Consider the following 24206-nt stretch of genomic DNA (forward strand, 5'->3'; position numbering starts at 1 on the left):
GGTGATCGGCGTCGCGTTCCGCCTTGTTGTAAGCGAGGCGCGTTCACGTCCGCCGCTACCATTCACTTCCATATTTGGAAGCGAGTTCAACAAACCCCGAGGAAGGGAGGGAAGGGGCGGGGTTGAGAGAGAGGTGGTTGGAGTGGAGAGAGGAGGGAGGGAGGGGGAGTTAGAGGAAGAACGACAGAGAATTTCAACCCCATCATGAAAACTGGTTTTGCGCTTGCCTGCAGAATGTCTTTCAAAAAAGACGTACATGAATATAGGCGACAGCCCCCCCCCCCCCCCCCCCAAAAAAAAATGTTGAATACCGGTATGCACTTACAAGTAACGGTCCGCTCACGATTAGACCGTTACAGGCTACAATCACGTTCTAACTTCTGACTTGCAGACTGTCCCCGGTGCCACGGGTCTACACTTATTTGGTTGAATATTTATTTTAGCCCAACTTGAAAAATGCTCATCCGAAGAGTTGCTATATTATTCAATTAAGACTTTGCAGCGTGCAAATTGGTTACACACTCGTACTACACTGATATATATACATTTCGCTCGAGAACAAAATGTGTCTCGAATAAATTCCTTTCGGAAGTCGAAGACGGTAAATAGATTGGTACAGGCTCGTGCAGGTATGATAATTGTATTAATTATTAAATGGTAATAAAAACACATTATCCCATGATGCACGCGACCATTTGGGTGCGTTTGTTTTCTACGCCGACATTGTCCGTCATAACAGATTAGTTGAATTTACCACAAAGAAAGATATTTTATTCAAGAGGCGAACAATGTCCACAATCTCTGATGATAATGATTTTATTTGTTGATACATATAGCCTATAATAAGGTTGAAAAAGATACAGCAAAACTAATAATAATGCTTATTTCCATTGTGGCATGTACACTCAAGGGGTCAAATTGACCTACATATAAATATCGCAACTGTGTGTGTGTGTGTGTGTGTGTGTGTGTGTGTACACCGCACCGCACGTCTCAAAACAAATGAATTACACAATAAAATGAATGTAAATGTACACACACACATGAAATAAACCCCAATATTATATATCTATCATTATATATTATATAAATAAAGGGGACATGATGCAATAAATGAATGCAAAAAAGCAGAAGTGTGAAGTGACTAATCGGGCGACCCAGTAGTATATGCGGCGGCGCGCCTTGCAGATTTCATGCTCGTACCCGTACGACGTGCACGTCGGGCGCGACGGCACACAGAGAGGCGCGCCCACGTGATGTATCCACCGCGAGACCGCTGGTTCATCATCACAGCCTCATTCAATTTCCACCCAGAGACGACCACCAATACACAGCAACAGCAATATGGTACGTTTGACACTAGATTCCACCGTTATTAGCATTTACAATGGTTCTTGTTGTTGCACTTCACTTTAGATTCAGAGGTTGGACAGTTGGATCCAATAATGATTTTGGACTGATGGTTTTAATAAAGAATAGAGGTGAATCTGGTTCTCCTCAAAATGGCCAAGTCGGTGCCACTGTGCTTCGTGAGTCGACATAAATGTCGTTGACATTGAAAATGGTATTTTTTATTTATTTAATTTTAACAGTTCGGAGGGACATTTTTGTTGTTGTAGAACTTGCATCATTTGTCAAGAGAAGCTCAAAGTCTCTTCATTGCCTTGGACTGGCTGCTAGCCGGTTAGCATTTTTTGGGGGAGGCTTAGACGAGCCATTATATATTAAGCTTGAATATTTTATTTAAGAAGAGAGCTGGTTTCTTTATCGACCCTTTGGTAAACAGTCCGTAAAGGTTCAAAGATGCAGAGAAATGACTAACGGGCCCAAAACAACTGGCGCCATTTCCTTCCTCTCTCGACAAAAAGGGGCCTCGTCGGTGTCGTTAAAGTGAGCCCTTAATAATGTCAAATAAAATCAATACATGAAACATTCATGTTCAGTTTGCTTTTTGCCGGCGGTGTGTCGGCTGGAGATGCCGGGTTGGAGTAGCGGTGTGACGGCAGGTGCATCGTCGTAGCCCCGGGCTACATTGTATGTGCAGCTAACTGTATTGTTAGGTTAGCGGTGCTGCTGCTAGCGGAGGAGGCATAAAATGGTAGAGCTGTACCCCCCCCCCCCCATAGCCCGTAAGGGACGAGCGCGCTGTGATTGGTTGGTTGGGTTGTCGGTGGATACAATTTTGTCCAAACGCGAGTAAATGTATTCAATACGAGCGGGGCTTTTTTTTGGCATGGATGGACAATATATATGGACAATATATATATATATTGCCAAAGCAAGTGTGAAATAAAAACAAAGTCTGAAATGTATGTATAATTACAATATGCCCCCCCCCTACTGTCTTTATTCTAGGAGGCTCCTAGAATAAAGACACGTGAATTGAATATAACTAAGTGGAACAATCGTGCTAATCAATTTTAACACACTGTGTATTATGGACAAAACAATACTTGAATGGCTACCTTTTTGAAGAGATTACAGAAATCCATACATAACTGACTGACTAGTCTAAACAGACCTGTCGCATTAGAATAATTATATTAGACACAAATACAATTGTCTGTTCTGACAACCGACGAGCCAATCAACAGCGTGCCGCGCGGCCCGTTCTTCCTGGCTATGGGAGGTTTGACACATACTACATACATAATGACAGGCAGTATGGCTGACGTTAGCTGCTGTGATTTCCTTGTTCTTTGTTTGTACTCGGCTAACATCGTTCCAGTTCAACCCTCCTCCTTGTGTGCGCTGCTGAGAATGCAGCTAGTTTAGACTACGAACAGCTAGGACTCGATGCAGAACTCGAGGGGTTAAAACCGCAGAGAAACAAAAGACTGGGTGAAATTGACAGACTTGAATAGTTTCAGAGCAGGGTTTTGCCTTATATAGCAGCGAAGCTAGCGGACATGTGCTGCCGCTTGCTGCATTCAATGGCCCCACCCTGAATTTGGTGCAAAGACCATTTTTTTTGTCTTGGTCGTTGTGTTATTAATGCCATTTTATTATTTTTAATGTGTTTAAATTCTCAGCCGGTGCCTGTATCACGCACGCTCTGTTTTCATTTATTTATTTATTTGGGTTAGGAGGGGTGCGAGGAATATTTTCGAGAGGATGTCACCGTTATGTAAGGTTATAACTTTAGCTGTATGGTTAGCCAGCAGATGCTAAACGGGCCTCTTCTTGTTCTTCCTGATTGGAGCTACGCATCTAATTTGTACACCGGATGACTTGAAACAGACTGTGGATTTAGAGAAATCAGCTCCAATGAGCTAACTTCTCTTTTTTCCACCCCATCGTCGAGTCGAATGTTGCAAACATTTGTATGACAATAATGAGTCTATACTCTTAGTACTCTACATCTTAGTTATTCAAATCATGCCCCATTTAATTAAATTTACTTGAGACCACTCATAATTTATTTAGATTTAACAAGGGATGCAATCATGCACCGAATATTCTGCCGAATAGTGGCCAAAATGCATATTCGGTTCAGTTATTTTTTTTGAGCGAAACCGAATAGTCAATGAATCGTGGTACCTTTAATTCGTAATTTGTTGTGATGAAAATGTAATCATGTATTTGCCATATCATGTAGCTCTACACAACAAAGGTATGGCCATGACGGCAATGGTACAAAAACTGGTCAAATGTATAAATTATATATAATAATAGTCATATTCAGCTATTCTCTTTTCAGCCCACTGTTTCCTATATTCAGTATTCGGACATTTTAAAGTAATATTTTAAAACCACATTATTATGGCTTCGCTTGGGTTTCCTGTTGTGGTGTCACTGTCAACTTGTCTAAACAGACAGGTACATTTTCAACAACTCTTCTAGATATTTTATTTTATGCTGATGTAGCAATAGTGTCCATTTAGTAGTTCCAGTTATGGTGACCTTTATGGGAAATGTTGATCAATGTAAAGAAACTTTGATTGATGGTCAAGTAACTTGGGTTTCTATTAAAATTAAGTAACTTGAACCCAGACTATGCAACACCGCTTGGTGTTTTATGACAGGAAGAGGAGGAGGCTGTCTGTGGGGATGCGAGTGTTCTTATTTTCTCTGAATGGACTGACCAAAAGCAGGTTGTAATCAGCACGGGCCCTTGGGTCTATCTGAAAAGGAGGGGAGAAGTGAAATAAGCTTGCAATTCTATTGTAATCGGCACTTTTCTTTTTTTGACAATGAGTCAGAAGAATTGGGTATCTCCCAGACCCAGATCATGTGAACTTGATGTCTGCAGTTTAATTTGTATGCAGCTTGTCAGAAATCTATACCGTATTTTAAGATTGTTCTTTTGCTTGTTCTCACCAATAAACCAAGTAGCAGAGCAAACCTACTACACCCTCTTCTGCACAATTCCTTCTAAATGTGGGTCACCTATTGCTTGCATGTCACTGGATGACGAGCAAGTATTTTGTGTTCGGATATTTAGGGATATTGCTGTGGAATTTTAAAACGCACAGATCTCTTTTCCTTGGCCCGGGTCAACCTATTTGCAGGTGTGGTTAACATCCTCTACCGTGTCTTCCCGACACTGATGTGATTCCGGTGGTGCACTGGCCTAAACAAAATCAGAAGACCTGAGTTGAGTTTATGGGGCAGCTGTGACTCAGGGATGTCACTTGTTTGTATTCCAACAGAAGACCCATTGTCTGTGGCAGAGCCTTGCAGTCTAACCCCCTTAATTCCTGTTTCCACCCCTTTGCTCCTACACAGCCCTTCCTGCCATCAAGCTACATGGTGAAACCGTGTCATGTCATGAGGCTGTAAACAGCCCAGCAACATGTCTTATGTAATGGCAACTTAAGGTTATTGCTCATGGTCTAAGACTATTCAGATATGTATGAAACACACCTGTGGTACCGCACCTTAGTGCTCTTCCAGTCCCGATTGTGGATTTTGAACTTTGGAACTGATAAGCACCTGTCCGGCTACAATGGGACTATATCTTCATTTTTCACTTCCTCTAAAGCTTCAATAACTAGAACTTGTTTATAGCAAGTGGAATAGTACTCATTGAAGCACAGATGGTGACTTTGTTTTAGCCATTGTTGTGAAGTTTGACCAGTATATAATGTATGTAATGTTCTTCAGTCTTCTTCACTACCACTGTTTGTAACAAGGGACCACACCTTAAATATCGGTTCTCTTTATCAGCTGCTCTTTTAAGGAGTGTTGTGCTCAGGGTGATAAGTCACATGCAGCCCTCTTGGGTCATTCTCTGGTGTCAATGTTTTCTGTTCCTTAAACTTCCTTTAAGCTCAACTCCTAGCAAACTTAACATGATAGCCAATTTCTCTCTCCTCAGACCAGGCTTGTCTACTTGTATTTAAGTATCAACATGCATGGGTGAAATTTAGTTAAATAATTTAATGGACGATAGAGTATTTCAAACGGCTCAATTTATAACTGTTATTCCCTGAGAATTTGCGTGAGTTTGTGAGATCTTTTTTATGGTTTTCATAGGATGTAATTGAACTTATGAATGCTAGGACTGGCTTAGGTTGTATTCAGCTTTAAAAAAATATATATATATTTATAAGAGTGGCCAACAATGTAATGTAAGACAGCAGGGTGTGCATTTGTGTTGACACAGTATGTCATAATTCTCAAAACATCTTGCAGCAAAAGTATGCTTTGTCAAATTGGAAATGTACTTGAAGATTAATCTAACGGAGCCTTTTGTGTGCAGGCCTCCGGAATCAAAGTGACAGATGAAGTGGTTGCAGTTTTCAACGACATGAAAGTGCGTAAAGCTCAGGCCAACGAGGAAGAGAAGAAGAGGAGGAAGAAGGCTGTGATGTTCTGCCTGAGCAAGGACAACCAGAACATAGTCCTTGAAGAAGGCAAAGAGATCCTGTTGGGAGACCTCGGAATCACCATCCAGGACCCCTACCAGCACTTTGTAAAGATGCTGCCTGCAGATGACTGCCGCTACGCTCTGTACGATGCCACCTACGAAACAAAGGAGACAAAGAAGGAAGACCTGGTCTTCATCTTCTGGTGAGAACCCAGACAGACACCCATCAACAGTCCAGTGCGTCCGGTTGCAATATACAAAAAAAATGCTTCACAGTGGTGGCAGACCTAGAAACAGACAAGTAGGATAACGGCAATATCCTGAGTGTTAGTGTAAACTAAATACTAAGGGTACAATCACACATCTGTGTCGGATGTGTTGTAGCCAACTTAGCCAAGGCTTCAGATGTGCCACTTTGCCATGTTGTCTTGTGGGTTGTAGGCAGTTCTTTTTGGTGTGACTTCCATTGCATTTGTTGGCTCACTGAAAACTACAAGCTAGTTTACCTTTGGTAGACACCCGGTCAAAGTTCACTAATTTGGAACTCTATGCTCCAGACGTGTTGAACTTCACGCGCCAATGCCATCAATGTGCAACATTGTTTTTCCCCATAGAATGGAAGTGAACGGGGAAGTGGACACTGACGCTAAGCTGACACTATGATCCTGCCCTAAAGCCAATATTTGTTGAGCTGTAAACATGTTAAACATGGTACAAATGCCTAATTCATGATGTCATTGCTAATAATATAATAAAACTGAACATAAAATGTAGTGCCATCTGTAGGCTGAATATTTCACCTTGCAACATCTCCCTCTTTCCACACCTAAAAACATGACTTCAACTCTACTTTCTCTTGATGCAAATTTCAGTCCATATATTATAAAGCAAATGGCAAAGTATTTCCTTCTTGGCCAGGAACATTTTGAACATAGATAATTGGTTTAATTGTCTTCATTCCACACAGGGCTCCAGATAGTGCACCCCTGAAAAGTAAGATGATTTACGCCAGCTCAAAAGATGCCATTAAGAAGAAATTCACAGGTGAGATATCAATTGGTTGTATTCTAGTTTAGAATTATGTTTGCCAGTTAATGTGTTATTAGATCAATCAATTTGTTATGGGTGATGGGTTAGCTTCACGCTAACTGTGTCACGTCACAATTGTTTAGCATGGAAATCTTTTCCTTTCGGCAAGCAACACTGCGGTGGATTACCACTTTTACCCTGGCGCCCCTATTTTGGGCACATCAGAGCAGAAATGTTCGAAATGTTTTTCTTTACTTTCAAACATGGCAAATGGCAGATCTACAAGCTCATTGCATCATGAGCTTGGAGATCTCGTAGGGCTTAGCCTGCACCCATCAAGCCTATTGGCTTGATGTAACCAGCTCTGGTTCAGACGGTGTCAGTAATGGAATGCTGATGTCTAACTAGAAATAAGAGGACAAGGATAAAATGACATAACCAAATTAGATGGGCCACATAGTGGGCTACACTAATACAATGCAGATAGTGCCTTTAAAAATAGTCCCCAAAGAATGACTTATTTTCATACACACCCAATGAAGCCGTATTCATGGAGATTGTTTTTGTTTCTGTCGCATTCCTAAGCCAATAATTTGATGACCGTCTGAGTCTCTTACTGAGTGTCCAATTGACCGATGACCCGGTCATCAAATTATTGTCTCAGAAATGGGAAATCTCCATCAATTCAAAGCTTTATGGCTTGCGTAATAAAATGTAAGTCATTTATTTTTGGGTGAACTACTTTTTAAAGAAGGGACAATAACCATAGTATTTGTCCTACTTTAACATGCTTTGTATTCCTTCCTACTGTAAATCGAGCCATAACAAGCCCACATGACTAAAGTTCACATGATCAAATTCCTCTCAAACTGAATGACACAAAAATGCACTGTGACAGACAGAACCTCATCAGTCACAGAAACACTAAAGCTGTCCTTGATTCAAGCTGAAGGGAGTTGCTTTCCTCATCGTCTGTATGTTCTGCCTCATGCATTCACGTCTTCACAGACGTGATCAAGATCGCTCACTAGCCAGACACATGAACTACACGTTTTATTTATACTGATCAGGTTGCTAGTGGTTTTATCTCAGGGTATCAGCAAAATTGCAGCAATGGACGATGAGTAGACATACGCTCATAAAAATACATTGATCAATTTATTATTTACTTATATTATGTCCCATTGCTCATTATTTGCACCTCGTCTATTTCAAGTTTCGATTGGATCAAATGGATTGATTCACTTTATAATATCCTGTAGAGTACATTTGTGATACCACCACAGAGAAAGACAAACGGCAATGACACAAAGATTGGGACAACAATGGCATTATACAATAGAAATAGAGGTGTGGATGGAGAAATAGAAATGAACATAATTTGTTTTTGTTTTTTTTTCTTCTTAGGTATCAAACATGAGTGGCAGGTGAACGGTTTGGAAGACATCAAAGATCGGCGTACTCTCGCTGAAAAGCTTGGCGGTGCATCGGTAATCTCTCTGGAAGGAACCCCTCTTAATCTATAAATCAAGCCCCAGGCTTCAATCGAGGCCTACCAGACACATCTGATGGGTTCAGCCGTTCATTCCAATTTGGTGCGGAGGGAAGGGCAGAGGCAGAACCGGGATCATTTGTGGCACTTCCTAGGGAGGGATATCGTGGGTGGGTGGGAGGGTGGGTGTGGGTAAAGTGACAGTATCAAAATTCCACAACTGCAGACTGTCATTCCAGTTCACACACACGAAGATGAACAAAACACAAAGGAAAACAAAATAAATACAACCGATGATGAAGAACGAAGACTTTAAAAACTAAAAACACTTAATGTAAATGTATGAAGGACAGGGTTTTGTTCTCTTGGGTTCCATTTGAATGATTGCAGAGAAAGGGACAGGCAACAACTGATAGGATTACAACATATTGAATCCTCAAAATATATATATATATATAATTGTTCCAACTACCTTTTTTTTTTGCCAAACTTCGAGTTAAAGTTTTTTTTTAAGTGTGTGTAGTTGAGACTAGGTGTTAGTTCAAACCAAGTTACTTAATTGCACAAGATGTTATCAAAAGCTTCTCTGGTTGGAAAACACGGTTGAAATGAAGATCATTTAATTTTTGTTTGGTTTTTTGTTTTGTTTCTGTTTTGAACATGCAAATTCCAAAACTTTACTGAATTCCATTTTTATTTCCTGTTCTCAATGAAAAAAGAAAAAAACGACAAAGGCATTGATGTTCTAAAGATCACATTCCTCGTTACTTGTTCAAACAAGGATCCGGTGGGTTAGAAGTCTAGATCGTGTTCTTGAAGGGTTCAGATGAGGAGCGATGATGGATTTGAAGCCTGTGTTCAGTATTTAGACTGATTCTTGAATGGTGGATGTTTTGTATCGTCTCCTTATCTCTAATAAAAGGCACTAAACTACTGATTTGGTCTGACTTGATGTTTTTCCACCAATTATTCTGCTTTGTATCCAAACCCACATTAAAAAAAAAATACAGCATTAATTCATAGGTTGTGTTCCAGTGAGTTATCCTGTAAGTGTAAGCATAAATGGGAACGCCTTCCAAGCTGAACCTTTATGTCCTGGGATTCTCACACTCACATGGTAGAACAAACTTCTGCTCTCATAAGAGCCTGCTTTTGTCAGGTGTAATTATTGGAACCCACCAGAGATGGGTTTGGTAACCACTGCTCTACCCATACAGATTGTTTCAATTAAAATGTTTTAAAATTTGTTAAGGATTGTAGCTTTTTAGCTCTGTTTCTGGTTGTAGGCATTACAGAAATATGCATGCGCATACCCTCTTGGTGACGAAAGCTAGCATGAACCTTGGCATGAACCTTGTCACCTGTAATCTTTAAGTTCCATACCCATCAAGTTACAGTTGCATACAATTAAATACCAGCTAAAGACCCTAGTGCAGGTGCTCTACCTATTAAGACCACAAGAGGGCGCCCCAGCTCCACTCCTACAATCCTTGGTACAAAAAACGTGACAGCATTGTTAGAAATCTGTTTATTAAAATATATCTGTAAGCATATTTTTTTCTCAAATAAAATTAACATTCTGATCGACCATACAACCCACACTGAGCAATGTGTGTCTATGCAGCAACTTTAGAGCAAAACATTTCAGTGGCATTCACAATTTGTTCATTCAGCAGTCTAATTTTCTGATGTGCTTTGAGACCTCAAAATGTTATGTTTGTGGAACTGCACAGCTCCATCTAAAAACATTTGAATATTGTGTAAAAGTTAATTTTTGTCCCTAATATAATTCAAAAAGTGAAACTTTCATATATTCTCAATTATATTTAAGTTATTTAAGTATTTTAAAACCTTTTTTTGTTTTAATCTTGATGATTATGGCTACAGCTCATGAAAATCTAAAAATCCTATCTCAAAATATAAGAATATTGTACGAGACCACAGATCACTAAAACAAAAATTTAAACGAGAAATGTCGACCATCTGAAAAGTATATTAATGTATGCAGTCAATACTTGGTCTGGGCTACTTTTGAACATTATTTCATCAATGGGGCGTGGCATGGATGTGATCAGCCTTTGCCACTGTTGAGGTGTTATGGAATAAATACTTCACTTTATGCACAATGAATTGAAAATATATGAAAGTTTCACTTTTTTAATTATATTACGGAAGAAAATGAACTTTTACACATGGAGCTGTATTAAATAAGCATCTATGTCGGTGTCATTATGCAGCTTCTCGGTAGAAACTTATTTATTATTTGTTATTTGTTGAGGCCTGTCCTTCCCCATGGCTCAGTCTTGACATTTGTACTGTTTGTACAATGTAATGCAGGAAGTGAATAAAAGCAAACAACAGAAGGAGTGAACATGATTTAAAGATTGGTACCAAATGGTATCAACTGTTGAATGAAAACTCTACTGTTCATACAGCCAGTGTGAGATGGTATTCATTAGATTTAGTTTTTCTGTCAAACTGGCATCCATATTTTGGGCATGTCATTTTAAGCAAACATTTTATCAAAAAATTAAATACATTTAAAAAATAGTGAATAGAGCATAATTCAAATCTCACAATGTGCCAGGTCATGATGCAATGTGAGTTAGTATATCTGCTATTTAAAACCTTTCACTTCTGGATGTGCTGCCTGCCACTACACACACATACAGACACACGCGTGTCTTTATACGCACGCACGCACGCACACACACACACACACACACACACACACACACACACACACACACACACACACACACACACACACACACACACACACACACACACAGTCAGTGTTATTCTTTCCTCTCTTGTTAAAAGTGGCTTGCTTTTAAAAGGTGGAAATACTGACAACGTTATGAATCCGACTGCGAGGAAAAGTGCATTAAAAGCTGCTGTGATGATGATATCACTGGCAGACATGTTTTATGAAGCCAAAGGTCTCCAGAAGCAAATTACAGACAGGAGTGAAATGACTCACTGAGGGAATTGGACTACGAAGGAACATTCCTGCATTTTCAGGGTGGAATATAGAAGGTGTGATTTCTTATGCACCTTCCATCATATTTGAATTGGATTAAATTCTGTCTCACCTGTTTTACTAGCAGCAATAAGGCACTTTACCCCCATTTTTTGTGAACCATTATGTGCTTTCTTTTACCCTTCATCCAACATTTAAACATCCGTCCTTGTTTGATCCGACTCAACCACAGTCCTGTGACTGTCTATCTCAGTTTAAACTGCATTCTTCTTGATTCCCATGCACCCAATAACAGATCTGAGCAAATTTCAGCGGCGTGAAGCGTACGGCCACGTTGTAATCCCGGTTCTCTCCGTTTATTTCCAACCACTGATGTCCAGAGAAGACCCCAATGACCTTCCTCTCCCATCGCTCCAGAGAGTTGTCCCACACTCGCCCGTAAACCCCCGAGCCACTGGCCCCAGGCCTGGCGTCACAGTGCTGATAGATGAGATCGTTGGACTCATCTTCCACGGGGCAAAACCGGTACACCAGCTCCCCGGGCCTGTCGCTGTCGAATCCAGAGAAGTGGATGCGCTTTCCGGCCAGGTCCTCAGCGGACGGGGTCACAGCCAGGCGCATGAAGGGCCTGCGATGAGGCCAGCGTAACTCCAGCAGCGCATAATCAAAGTCCATGCTGACCTCCTGGGGGCCCTGAATCCAGCCTTTTGGCACTCGGGTACGTTTGACTCGAACCCAGCGTACCAGAGGCTTCTTAGAGGAGGTGCCATTGATGGAAGGAGGGCTAAGGAACCCCACCCTGAGTTTTCGTGCCCCCTTGACATAATCCTTCCCATCGTGTACGCAGTGGGCGGCTGTGAGGACATGTCGCTTGGACACCAGAACCCCAGTGCAGCCGGTGGAGATCCGCACCGCTGTGGAGAAAGGATAGTCCAACAGGAAATGGTCCCCACGGATGTTAAAGCGTCCATCAGCCCCGTAGATCTGCCTTTTAACACGTTTGTGTCTAAAGGTGACTCTTGGCACTCTCCTCTGTGGCGGTGGGGTGTGAGAGACGAAGGTGGTGTCCTCCTCTTCACTCTCCACGTCCACGGTGGTGAGGGTTCGAGAGCCATCAGCATACAGGGTCTCAAAGGACAGTTTATCCTTTAGTTGTTCTCCTCGGTGGAAGCAGCTGGAGTTACAGTGCGTGGTGAAGTCCAGCTGAGTGTGCGCGCTGAACTGGGAGCGGGTGAGAGGCTGGGGGGCGTGAGGCGTCAGTGAGGGCAAATGTGCAGCGAGGTGGTGATGAGTTGTTGGAAGCGACGACAGAGAGAGGGGCAGGAAGAACTGAAGCACCAGGAGCGTGGTGGAGAGACGAGCCAGGAGGGAGTTGTGATGTGGTGTCATGTTGGTGATGGAAAATACTGAAACGAGAGAGAGAGAGAGAGAGAGAGTGAGAGAGAGAGTGAGAGAGAGAGAGAGAGATTAAAGAACTACACAAGTCGAGCAAATAGCTTGTGATGTTTTAGGAATGTCATAAAGTCCTTCCAAAAACAAGCAATGTTTTGGTTAAAGGAAAATGGGAAGCTATCTGAAACTATGGAGCTCATTGGCAAGTAGTTGAGCGATCTTGCTAACACACAAACTATAATCAGCATGAAATCTGGACTCTCACATTGACAGAAGGATTAGAAATCTTAGTGCCTATAGGCCAATGAGATCAGCTTACACAAACAAGCCAATGCTGTAATGTAGGTCTTAAACATCATATATTAACAAGGCACCTCCTGTTCCGGTATTATGGATTATTCAGGAAATCGGATTTCAATGCCACAGTCAACAACATGCATTTCTCTGTCTGTTTTATCACTTCACAGGCATCTTTTGTTAGCTAAGGTCTGAATGGACAAAACCCGAGAGGGTTGGCTATAATGGTCATGTAATGAATTTACGGTAATAACAATTAGACAAATTAATATTTGTATTTGTATAGCATATAAATAATACAGCATGACCAAGAAGTTTGAGTTTACTACTTATTGTACTACTTCAGATTCTTCACAACATGCTTGAATTCTTTTATAACAGCGGACGGTGGCTGAAGGAATTGTTGAGAAATGAAGTTAAAGCTGTCAAATTGAATGCATATAGTTTGGGGACAAGCAGTTATTTTCCGTAAAACATTAACTACTCCGCGGTGCATGTGAACTGTAGGTCCATTAGCCAGGACAAAGGGATACTTGATCCCTCCTGAGACTATGGACCCTCAGGCACTCATGGAACGAAGAGAGCAGGTGTCTGAAAGTGAAAAGAGACAAGTTTAGGCATGGCGGCCGAATGGAGACTCGCATACAAAAGGTGCAGGGTGGGGCCTGTCCACACAACTACATTATATACCTGTACTATCCTCTATCAAACCATAAAGAGATAGAATCACTCTAGAGGGCCTCTGTAAGAGTGTTTGTCATGGCAAATGGCACAAAAAACCTCCTGTTCCTTTGTTTCGTGCAAAGTAAAAGCTCTATTGATCGTTTGAAAGGCTCTGTTACAATTATATTATGCAGGTCCGTAAAAATCATAAACATAAACATTACTGTAAAAAAGCTAGCTAGCAAAGCCTGTCCTTGAATATTGGGACCTGACTTCATATTGTTACCATTGTGTCTTGGCCTTCGAATCTTAATCATGGAAACGTCTATTCACCACAAGGCATTCAACATTGAGTCGCTCACATGGCAAAAATCAACAGAGAAACCTGCTACAGAAATTTCAGCTGATCAGAAGCATTGGTAGAAATGTATTAGCTGGTAATTACGCTGTAATTTTGTCCCATTGTCCACAACCACAACATAACAACTGTCAAGTTCATGAACCCAACATAATTTCTTCCTTCAGGGCAGCAGCTTGGAGTTCTATAGAGATCACAAGACAACATATCATATTGGATCCTCATTATTGCAGGAAAAATATCAGTATAAACCACAGGACCTTTGTGGGCCCCTGGAATCTCTGTCTTCCTTTGAGACAGAGTGACAAAGTAGATGTAGCATCACGATCACGATATCTCTCTCTCTCTCTCTCTCTCTCTCTCTCTCTCACACACACACGCACGCACACACACACACACACACACACACACACACACACACACACACACACACACACACACACACACACACACACACACACACACACACACACACACACACACACACACACACATTGAGTTGTGCATGAAATGTACTGTAATTCTGCAAACTGTTAATAAATACTTCAATCAATCAATCAATAAAACACACACACACACACACACACACACACACACACACACACACACACACACACACACACACACACACACACACACACACACACACACACAATACGTGTTTCAGCGTGGGGTAGACCTACATCATTTGACTCTGAGCTGACACAGCAGGTCCCTAGCCAAAAAAACACCACAACCCTTGGAAAACTATGCAGGCTCCTCCTATTGAATTCCATAGGAAAATGATACAAGAAAAATCCCATATTGACATCAGCTAAAGTTGATGTATGTTAGTGGAGGGCAATAGGGCATTAATATTGCTTTAGGGTTGGTGTACTATGACTGCAATAGCTCATTACATTTTGAAAGGGCCAGGTTAGTCAGGCATTTAAAGACCATCAGTATAGCCTTGTATGCCAAATTGCCAAAACCTTAACTTTTGTAAACTAATGTTTAGGCAATACATAACATGTCACACACACACACACACACACACACACACACACACACACACACACACACACGATCATCGTCATCATCATTTGCAATTTGTTGCACATCATGCACACAATAAAAAGTAAAATCAATTTCAGGCAACAAAGTTGAACAACATGCGTTGTTCAACTTTGAATTGAACTGGTGACAAGGTTGAACGAAAATTAAATGCACGTTTAACAACACCATTACCATTAGACTCCCAGCCCAAAGCTACACCTGAACCCTTGGCCACTACACATTCTTCATGTCATCTTTGACCCCATAGCGAAGCTCCTGGAATTATGGGACAATCTGATTCCAAAGTGAACCTTTCCCATTGCCTACTGAAGCGTTATCATTCTGTAGGCTACCCTTTTTAAACCAACGGCGTGTGAAAGTTACACTGTTGGTGTATCTCTGAGTGCTGCTATGGTAGGCTACCCCAAAAACAACCAACTCTGTTGACTTATTCCTGTCTATTGTAGAGGCTAAAGATAACAGTGCTACTGGTCAAATGGGGGCACGGGGGGATTTTTTTTAATACAGATGGAATGTGAAATGTGCTTCTAAATTGCATGACAAATAACGAAATAATGAAAATATGCATCTACGATATCTATTCCATTATGATAACCGACACAGATAAACTACAAAGTTAACGTTACCTCCTAAACTGCGATTAAAATCCGTAATTAGGCTACATCCCAGTCACGTTTCTCTCTCCATCAAAAGTTCTGTTCATTGTAATATTCCAGCTCTTCATGTTAGGCTATTTGTGACAGACAATCCTGCAGTGTAGTTTATGGACTTTTCCGGCGGAACGCGTATCCTTAACGTGCGAAATTTATAGCCTACAAAATGCCACGATTTTGTATATGACCAGCCTGCTGCGTGCGCCTTATGAATTATTCGGTCCAGTTTTGAACATCCTCCGAAAACCGGCTCGCTCAAATAAATGTCTATGAGAAGAATTTGTGCAGCTGCTCGATCCCTCCTTCCTTCATGGTCCTTCTGCCCCGCCTATGCGCACTACTGGAAATATGGGACAGTTTTAATTGTCACCCTGGTGCCAGTAGAAGGTAGGTGGGGTGCATGTAGGCTAGTCTGGCTACTACTGTATAATAACTAAAACGCTTTCTAAATGTTTGTGGTGGTGCATAGCCTATGATATCATGGACCAAAGAAAAGAAAGAAAGCAGTCTTTAGAATTAAAAACACTTTTATTTGCTTCATGTGATTCCCTCACTCTCCCGACTTTCCAGTCTCTTTATTAACTGTCCTTTTCAGATAGATTTTATGTCAAATCCCCCCCCCCCAAAAAACACACGCACGCACGCGCGTGCGCACGCACGCACACACACACACACACACACACACACACACACACACACACACACACACACACACACACACACACACACACACACACACACACACATATATATATATATATATATAATCTTTATTCAATCTTTTTGGGTCGTTGCATGTCTTATCTCCTTAAGCCTCCCATATACACTACAAGAGTTTTGACAAGAATTTGGAAATACTTTTAAAAGACTAAATTAGAAAAATTTAAAAAATCTTTCCAAAATCTTGTCACAACTCTTATGTATGGGAGGCATTAGCCTTTTTGTTAATAGCTGATGGTTGTTTTTGCCAAAACTAAGAAACTTGTCTTTTTAAACACATCTCTATTTGCATCAGCATGTTAGGCGCTTTGTCAACTCAGTAGCTGGCAGCCAAGCAAGAAAGGTCTTTGCCATGGTTGTATTCCAGCACAGTTTACGCCAAAAAGCTATCAGAGTTGTACCTGATGAAGAAAAATTAATTCACATAAGATCATAGCTGTCAGGCAGAGGATTCCACAGGTGTTGAGGCATGTTGGCTGAAGCGTTCATCCTGTGTAAGTTGTCACGTCTGGCTTCGCTGCCTGGATCTCTGACCTTGATCTCCAAGAGGTCTTTCAAAATCTCGCAGGAGCTTATTTAACCTGTGGAATTTGTGAAGTCTCACTCCTGCTGTCTCTCAGAGAGCAGTTTCAGATGTGAGACAGAGCTCTTATAGTCACAGGAATGCTGTGGAATCTCCCAGCGAGTACACAAGACAAGCTCTCCACACAATGTGTCCGCTGTTGCTCTCGCTGTGTGACTGTCACACCAAAGGGAACACCTTCCAAATCCGCCCCTGTCCCCTTGGCAACCCTGCGTTGGCTGTTGATAAAAGAAGCCTGTGATAATTCAGCTCTGGCACCATGAACATGTTGTTTACAGATGGCTCCGCTGAGCCTAAGGTATGTTTCCCATTGTAGCTATGTTCCCCTTTTACAATCACATTGGAAACATGAGGTAGAAGGCAAAAGGCCAGAGATGTGTCAATGTGTAAATGTGCAAAGCTGTAAGCATACAATGATATCAATCTTTAGATAAACAGAAGCGCTGTGTCACAGCAAGCAAGAGCCAGAGAGAAAGAGAGATACCCTCTGGGTCTCTCGCTCTTTCTTTTTCTCTTCATTCCTCTTGATCCAGTTTCTATTCGTAATCATTCATAAATATACCACAGTGTTTTTGTTTACCATCACACAGGATGTGACGCAAGTATCTCTTGTGCTATTTATACAGTTAAAGCCAACATTGTATTTTTCATCCAAGCGACTAATTTTGGAATGCAAACACTTTGAGGCATGTTATCACAGTATGGTCTACTTCTCAGTCCATAAGCTGGTATCTCCAGTGTGATAAAAATCAGGGTGATGGTTAAGGAATCTTGTTAATAACCAGAATCTGCCCTCTCTCCTGTCAACAGTACAGGCTGGTACAGTGGATCAGTTGTTTCTTGCGTGACCTGGGAGTCATGGCTCCCACAGATTCAGGGGAACGTACCGTAAATAGACAAAGGTACTGTATAGGCCTGCGGGATAGTATGTTAAGGTAGATGCATGCTGGGACACAGAGGCCTGTTTATTGTGCTGAAATAATTAATGAAATGCCACCCTTTTTTCTAAGGCAGAGACTCTTTTTTATGACCATAAAGTAAAATATGAATGGTTCCAGATAGACTTGAGTTCATAGACTTGGATCAAGTCAGTTGTCTTTATATATTTTATATATTATATTTCAACAAAAAACTGATATGCCTTCAGTTTTATATGTTTCAAACAAGAGCTCCTTTCTCCTGTTTTTAAATCACAGGTTCTGATGGTCTGTGACCACGCACCACCTACCACCACTCAGGTTCTGATGGTCTGTGACCACGCACCGCCTAACACCACTCAGGTTCTGATGGTCTGTGACCACGCACCGCCTACCACCACTCAGGTTCTGATGGTCTGTGACCACGCACCGCCTACCACCACTCAGGTTCTGATGGTCTGTGACCACGCACCGCCTAACACCACTCAGGTTCTGATGGTCTGTGACCACGCACCGCCTACCACCACTCAGGTTCTGATGGTCTGTGACCACGCACCGCCTACCACCACTCAGGTTCTGATGGTCTGTGACCACGCACCGCCTACCACCACTCATGCTGGCAAGCATTAGTAGTCTGTCAAGTTGTGTCAACCTATGTTGGGAGGAGAGAAAATAAATGACCCCAACAGAACACCAAAAGTGTGGCAACTGCAATGGTCACCTTGTAGGGTGACCAGATGTCCCCCTTTGCGTGGGACAGTCCCTCATTTCCTAGACTTTTTCAGGTGACCCACAAATTGAAACCCTGTCTCACATTGTGACTGATCAAATGTCTAATAGTTAGGCCCCTAAAGTTGTCTTTCTGTTGTAAAGCTCTCCTTGTCTCTTTTACTTGTGTACTTACTTTTTTTTTTACTTGTGTTCCCATTAAAATAACATGAGAAATATCCAGGCTACAGTACCAAGTTGGCCATACCTCACTGTTTGGTATGTATATTTATTATTATCACAATTGTTGTAGTTATTATTTGGTATTATTGGGTATTGGTTTGTTGGGTTATTATGTAATTGAATCACTGTTTGGACACCAAGGGCACGCCTCCCCAGGCCTAATTGATTGATGGAGAGCTTAAGTAGGCCTGGGTGATTGGGGAGGGGCATGCACCTGGTGGACAAATGTTTTTTACCTGACAGACAGACAGACAGACAGACAGACAGACAGCACAGAGATCATGCGATAACAAGGAAGAGAAGATGTGACTGTTTGTAATGTATCATTCACTGCACTTTGGAAAGTAAATGCAAACCAAAATGACATTGAACCTGTGGACAATCTGTTTCTTATGTCTGCGTACATCCATAATCCCTGAGTGCATCAGTGGGTTTGTTGGCTAAGGTAGAAATGTTTGGAACCAACAAAATAGCCACAACACCACCCATAACCAATTTTAAAACAAAATGTGAGACGCCAGAGGGGTTTAATAACAAAATAATAGGCCTATGGTTGAATGACATCAAGGCATTTAATAGCAACTTAAGTAAGATGCTAACCCCGTCCCATCCCACTTGTCCCATGAAGTGACAATTCTGTCCCTCAAATGAACACTTTGGATCTGGTCACTTTATCACCTTGTCAATCCTGTTCGTCAATCTGGATTATTTATTCTACATTCTTACATTTTCTGAGAATGTATTAATATGTCTCATTACTGGTGGGGGTCAGCTCAGCTCAGCTGGTCTTGACCTGAAGAAATAGTAAAAGTTCCAGTTGTGTGAGTTAACACGGGGTATGTGGAGAGTATGCATGCCAGTGTAACATATTTGCATACGGGCCAATGATGTGATGTTGTTAAACTTTTTTTGTGTCCATATGGTTTAGTTAAAGGGACAATATTAGACATACAAGTTGCTTGCATAGTGCATACTTTGTTTTTGAAGAGCTAGTCCAGGAGTCGGCAACCTTTTTGACTTTAGTCAAATGTTTCATGTTTTCATTTTCTTGACACCGCACATCAAAATTAAGTGTAAATCCCAATACTTCAATGCTGGAGTATTTACATTTACATACAAAAGAACACTTCAACAGTACAAGACATCTGCTCAGGCTGCCGGAGTGATGGTGTAGTGGTCTAATGACCAGACTCGCAGCATAGAGGTTCCATGTTCAAATCCCTGTTGTCCTATAGTTCAATGCTGGAGTACTTTGAAAATGTCAAGGCTATAATAAAAATCACACCCGTGTGAAGTAAGTGGTGCAACTCCGTGTGGGGGTCCCTGGGGGGTCCCCGGAACTTCCAGACCCGCAGGAATGCGCCCAGGGTGCCGGCCCGGTTCCGGCGAGCCGCCCCGCATCTGAAACGGCCGGGAAATGACAGAGTTACCGTGTGGGGGTCCCCAGGGGGTCCCTCTACTGTACTGTACTATACTATACTGATACACCTGAAATCATCATATATACAGTTAATATGTATGTGTGTGTTAGGCTGCACAACAGTGATACTTGGTTTTGAAAACCAACCAAATGCTATTTTCGTGCTCAGACCCAGCCAGCCAGCCAGGGACAGACCCAAGCAGCCAGAGACACACAAAGCTCCTTAATTAACTTAAAAAGAAAAACACAAAAGCACCAGGAGACATCTATCTGCTGAGGGCCCAAAGGTGCCTTGGCTCAATGGTGTGGTGCGCTGATCGGTTGCCTCTGACCACTGCGCCATCACTCAGACACTGTTAGCCAAAGTCTCTTTGTAATTGTCTCCACCAGGTCGAAGGCATGGGGAGAGAGTATGTTTTGCACTCCGTCCGTGTGTGTGTGTGTGTGTGTGTGTGTGTGTGTGTGTGTGTGTGTGTGTGTGTGTGTGTGTGTGTGTGTGTGTGTGTGTGTGTGTGTCCTGCCGTCCGTCTGTTAACAGCTAATCTCCGGCACCGTTAACCCGGTCGATGCCAAACTTTGCACACACACTCCCTGGATGCCAACGATGAACCTCTGCCCCACATTTTCCAGAACGGCCTCTTATAGCGCCACCATGAGGCAGCTTTTCACATTTTTAACCTAAAACTGCACCGATCTGCGTGAAACGTTGCATGCACACTCCCTAGAGGCCAAGGACAAACCTTTGACCTGCATTTTCCGCATCTGCCTTTTATAGCGCCACCAGGAGGCCGACTTTTGTAAAACACATTTTTTGAGTGGTGTAAACCACTCCTACAACTGGCTTTGTTAGTTTACGTGTCTGTTCGTACCAAAAAATGAGCATGGTTGCTATGGTCACCCAGTTCACCCGGGTGTGATTTCAGCTTTGTTAGTTTACGTGTCTGTTCGTACCAAAAAATGAGCATGGTTGCTATGGTCACCCAGTTCACACGGGTGTGATTTCATTACGTCAGACATTACGTCAGACCACAGCTGATCAGGCTATATAATACCTTACACCACTCAGTTCACACGGGTGTGATTTTTTATATTACTCCTCCAGATTCTGTCCAAAAATCTCACAAATCGTTACACAGTATCTCTATGGTCATGTGCTCAAGTCGGATCTGTCCGATATTTCATATTCCATCCTAATTGGCTATAATTGGCTTTCACAGTTTGCAAGATTGCCCCGTTTTGAACAAAAGCCTCAAATCATGAACGCAGCATGCAATTTACGTGAAATCTTTCACACATTTTCTTACTAGGCTGAGGAATATATCCCACCCTTTTCACATTGGCCTGTTATAGCGCTACCAACAGGTTAATTTTTGCAAAACACATTTTTGGAACAAAATGCCTCAAATCATCCAATTGCCATCAAAGGCCTATGAAGAAATGGCACCCTTTTCACATTGGCCTATTATAGCGCCACCAGGAGGCCACAACCTGACCTGCCCTGGTGGAGACCTGTGCCCCGAGGGGCACTTTTTCTAGTTTTTAAGTGATCTTTACTTTTGCACGTTTGCCTTCAGTTAGTAGTTCCAAGACTCCAGCTTATATAAACTATAGGAGGACTGAGATTTAAACATGGAATCTCTGTTTTGAGTGCCGGATCATTAGCCTACTACATCATGACTTTCATCGGTTATCTCTTAGAACTTTCAAAGTGTTCTTTTTTCCTATTCTTTTTACTTTAATAATGCACCCTACATCCACCTTTTTGTATAGTGCTCAGATCATTCCTCTTCTTTCTTGTTCTTTTGTATGTTAGCCTTCAATTAGTAGGCTAAAGCTGAAACACTCGAGCATTAAACTTTAGAAAGACTGAGATTCGAACATGTAATCTTTGTTTTGATTAGACCCATTCACCATCACTCAGACACACTCAACAAATAGTGAGTAAAGTTGAAACACAGCACAGGAGGACTGGGGTTTGAACATAGAATTTCTGTACTGAGAATATGATCATTAGTTTACCACACCAGCACTTTAAGCAGATGTCTATTGTCTATGTATGAGTATACTTAAACATTTCGTTTTTCATGATTTCATTTTTGAGTGGTGTAAACCACTCCTACAACTGGCTTTGTTAGTCTGTCTGTCTGTCTGTGCATACAAAATGAGCATGGTTGCTACGGTCACCCAGTTCACCCGGGTGTGATTTCATTACGTCAGATATTACGTCAGACCACAGCTGATCAGGCTATATAAGACCTTACACCACTCAGTTCACACGGGTGTGATTTTTTAATCATCGAACCATGAAAAACTGCATACTATAGTTTTCTGTGATTTTTGATGATTAAAAAAAAATCATGAAAAACATGAAAAACGACATAGTATGTCGTTGAAAACTGGGACATTAGTTCAGCTTGATACCTGGCAGAATCTTAAAATACATTTTTAAAGGATTAAGGAAAAACAGTTCCAGGAAAGAAATCCACCCCAAAGTTACTGAAAAGAGTACTATAAAGTATAGAGTGTCCCGCCCCCTGCGAGGGTACCGGAAGAGAATTCACCATTCATTTTAGGTTTCCCATAGTGTTCCCCAGCCAGTGTTCCCCCAGCCAGTGTCCCCCCCAGCCAGTGTTCCCCAGCTAGTGTCCCCCCCAGCCAGTGTCCCCCCCAGCTAGTGTTCCCCCAGCTAGTGTCCCCCCCCCAGCCAGTGTTCCCCCAGCCAGTGTCCCCCCCCAGCCAGTGTTCCCCCAGCTAGTGTCCCCCCCAGCCAGTGTCCCCCCCAGCCAGTGTTCCCCCAGCCAGTGTCCCCCCCAGCCAGTGTCCCCCCCAGCCAGTGTCCCCCCCAGCCAGTGTCCCCCCCAGCCAGTGTTCCCCCAGCTAGTGTCCCCCCCAGCCAGTGTCCCCCCCCAGCCAGTGTTCCCCCAGCTAGTGTCCCCCCCAGCCAGTGTTCCCCGCAGCCATGAGTGTCCACCCAGTGCCTCCCCAGTAGTGCCTCCCCAGTGCCCCCCCAGTGCCCCCCCAGTGTCCCCCCAGTGTCCCCCAGTGCCTCCCCAGTAGTGCCCCCCCAGTGCCTCCCCAGTGCCCCCCCAGTGTCCCCCCAGTGTCCCCCAGTGCCTCCCCAGTGTCCCCCAAGTGCCTCCCCAGTGCCCCCAGTGTCCCCCCAGTGCCTCCCCAGTGCCCCCCAGTGCCTCCCCAGTGCCCCCACAGTGCCTTCCCAGTGTCCCCCCAGTGACTCGGACCGCATACTATTCTGTACTTGTATGGATGGTAACCATAAGGTTGCCAGTTCGAACCCGGGCTCCCCCAGAGTTACTGTCGAAGTGTCCTTGAGCGAGACACTGTACTCCCAATGTGCTAGTTGGTGCCTTGCATGGTTTCCGCTGCCATCGGTGTGTGAATGGGTGAATGTAATGCACAATCTCTGTAAAGCGCCTTGGATAAAGGTGCTATATAAATGCACCATTTACCATCTACATTTTTGAGGATTTGAAAAAAGACGAAAATCACTCCGAGACAATGGACTATAGCCCATGGTCTCGGAGTGATTTTCGTCTTTTTTTCAAATCCTCAAAAATGATGAAAAACGGCATGCTATAGTATGCCGTCCGAGACCATGGGCTATAGTCCATTGTCTCGGAGTGATTTTCTTCTTTTTTTCAAAACCTCAAAAATGATGAAAAATGGCATGCTATAGTATGCCGTCTGAGGCCAAAAACGAGGATTTGAAAAAAAGACAAAAATCACTCCGAGACCATGGGCTATAGCCCATCGTCTCGGAGTCATTTTCGTCTTTTTTTCAAAACCTCAAAAATGATGCAAAACGGCATGCTATAGTATGCCGTCCGATATGGGCTATAGCCCATCGTCTCGGAGTGATTTT

General features: G+C 42.6%; 2 protein-coding genes across 2 annotated transcripts; one reads left to right on the forward strand and one right to left on the reverse strand.

Annotated features, from left to right (window-relative positions):
* The first annotated feature begins 1189 nt into the window (after positions 1-1189).
* Positions 1190-9268, forward strand: cfl1 (cofilin 1). Its single transcript, XM_079510922.1, has 4 exons — positions 1190-1347; positions 5705-6015; positions 6780-6856; positions 8249-9268. The coding sequence occupies exons 1-4, from the start codon at positions 1345-1347 to the stop codon at positions 8365-8367; spliced, it is 510 nt and encodes a 169-aa protein (XP_079367048.1). The 5' UTR covers positions 1190-1344; the 3' UTR covers positions 8368-9268.
* Positions 8775-15978, reverse strand: prss23 (serine protease 23). Its single transcript, XM_079509742.1, has 2 exons — positions 15709-15978; positions 8775-12722 (listed from the first exon to the last, which is right to left on the reverse strand). The coding sequence occupies exon 2, from the start codon at positions 12703-12705 to the stop codon at positions 11566-11568; it is 1140 nt and encodes a 379-aa protein (XP_079365868.1). The 5' UTR covers positions 12706-12722; positions 15709-15978; the 3' UTR covers positions 8775-11565.
* Between the last annotated feature and the right edge of the window lie 8228 nt (positions 15979-24206).

Source organism: Electrona antarctica (genome assembly GCF_951216825.1).
Source record: "Electrona antarctica genome assembly, chromosome: 1".
NCBI lineage: Eukaryota > Metazoa > Chordata > Actinopteri > Myctophiformes > Myctophidae > Electrona > Electrona antarctica.

What these genes read in the sequence shown, in the direction of transcription:
- cfl1 (XM_079510922.1), top strand. An exon ending in GACCTGGTCTTCATCTTCTG is followed by an intron (nt 6,016 to 6,779) that starts GTGAGAACCCAG and finishes CATTCCACACAG; the next exon opens with GGCTCCAGATAGTGCACCCC. An exon ending in CATTAAGAAGAAATTCACAG is followed by an intron (nt 6,857 to 8,248) that starts GTGAGATATCAA and finishes TTTTCTTCTTAG; the next exon opens with GTATCAAACATGAGTGGCAG.
- prss23 (XM_079509742.1), bottom strand. Translation starts at nt 12,705, where the DNA reads ATGACACCACATCACAACTCCCTCCTGGCTCGTCTCTCCACCACGCTC.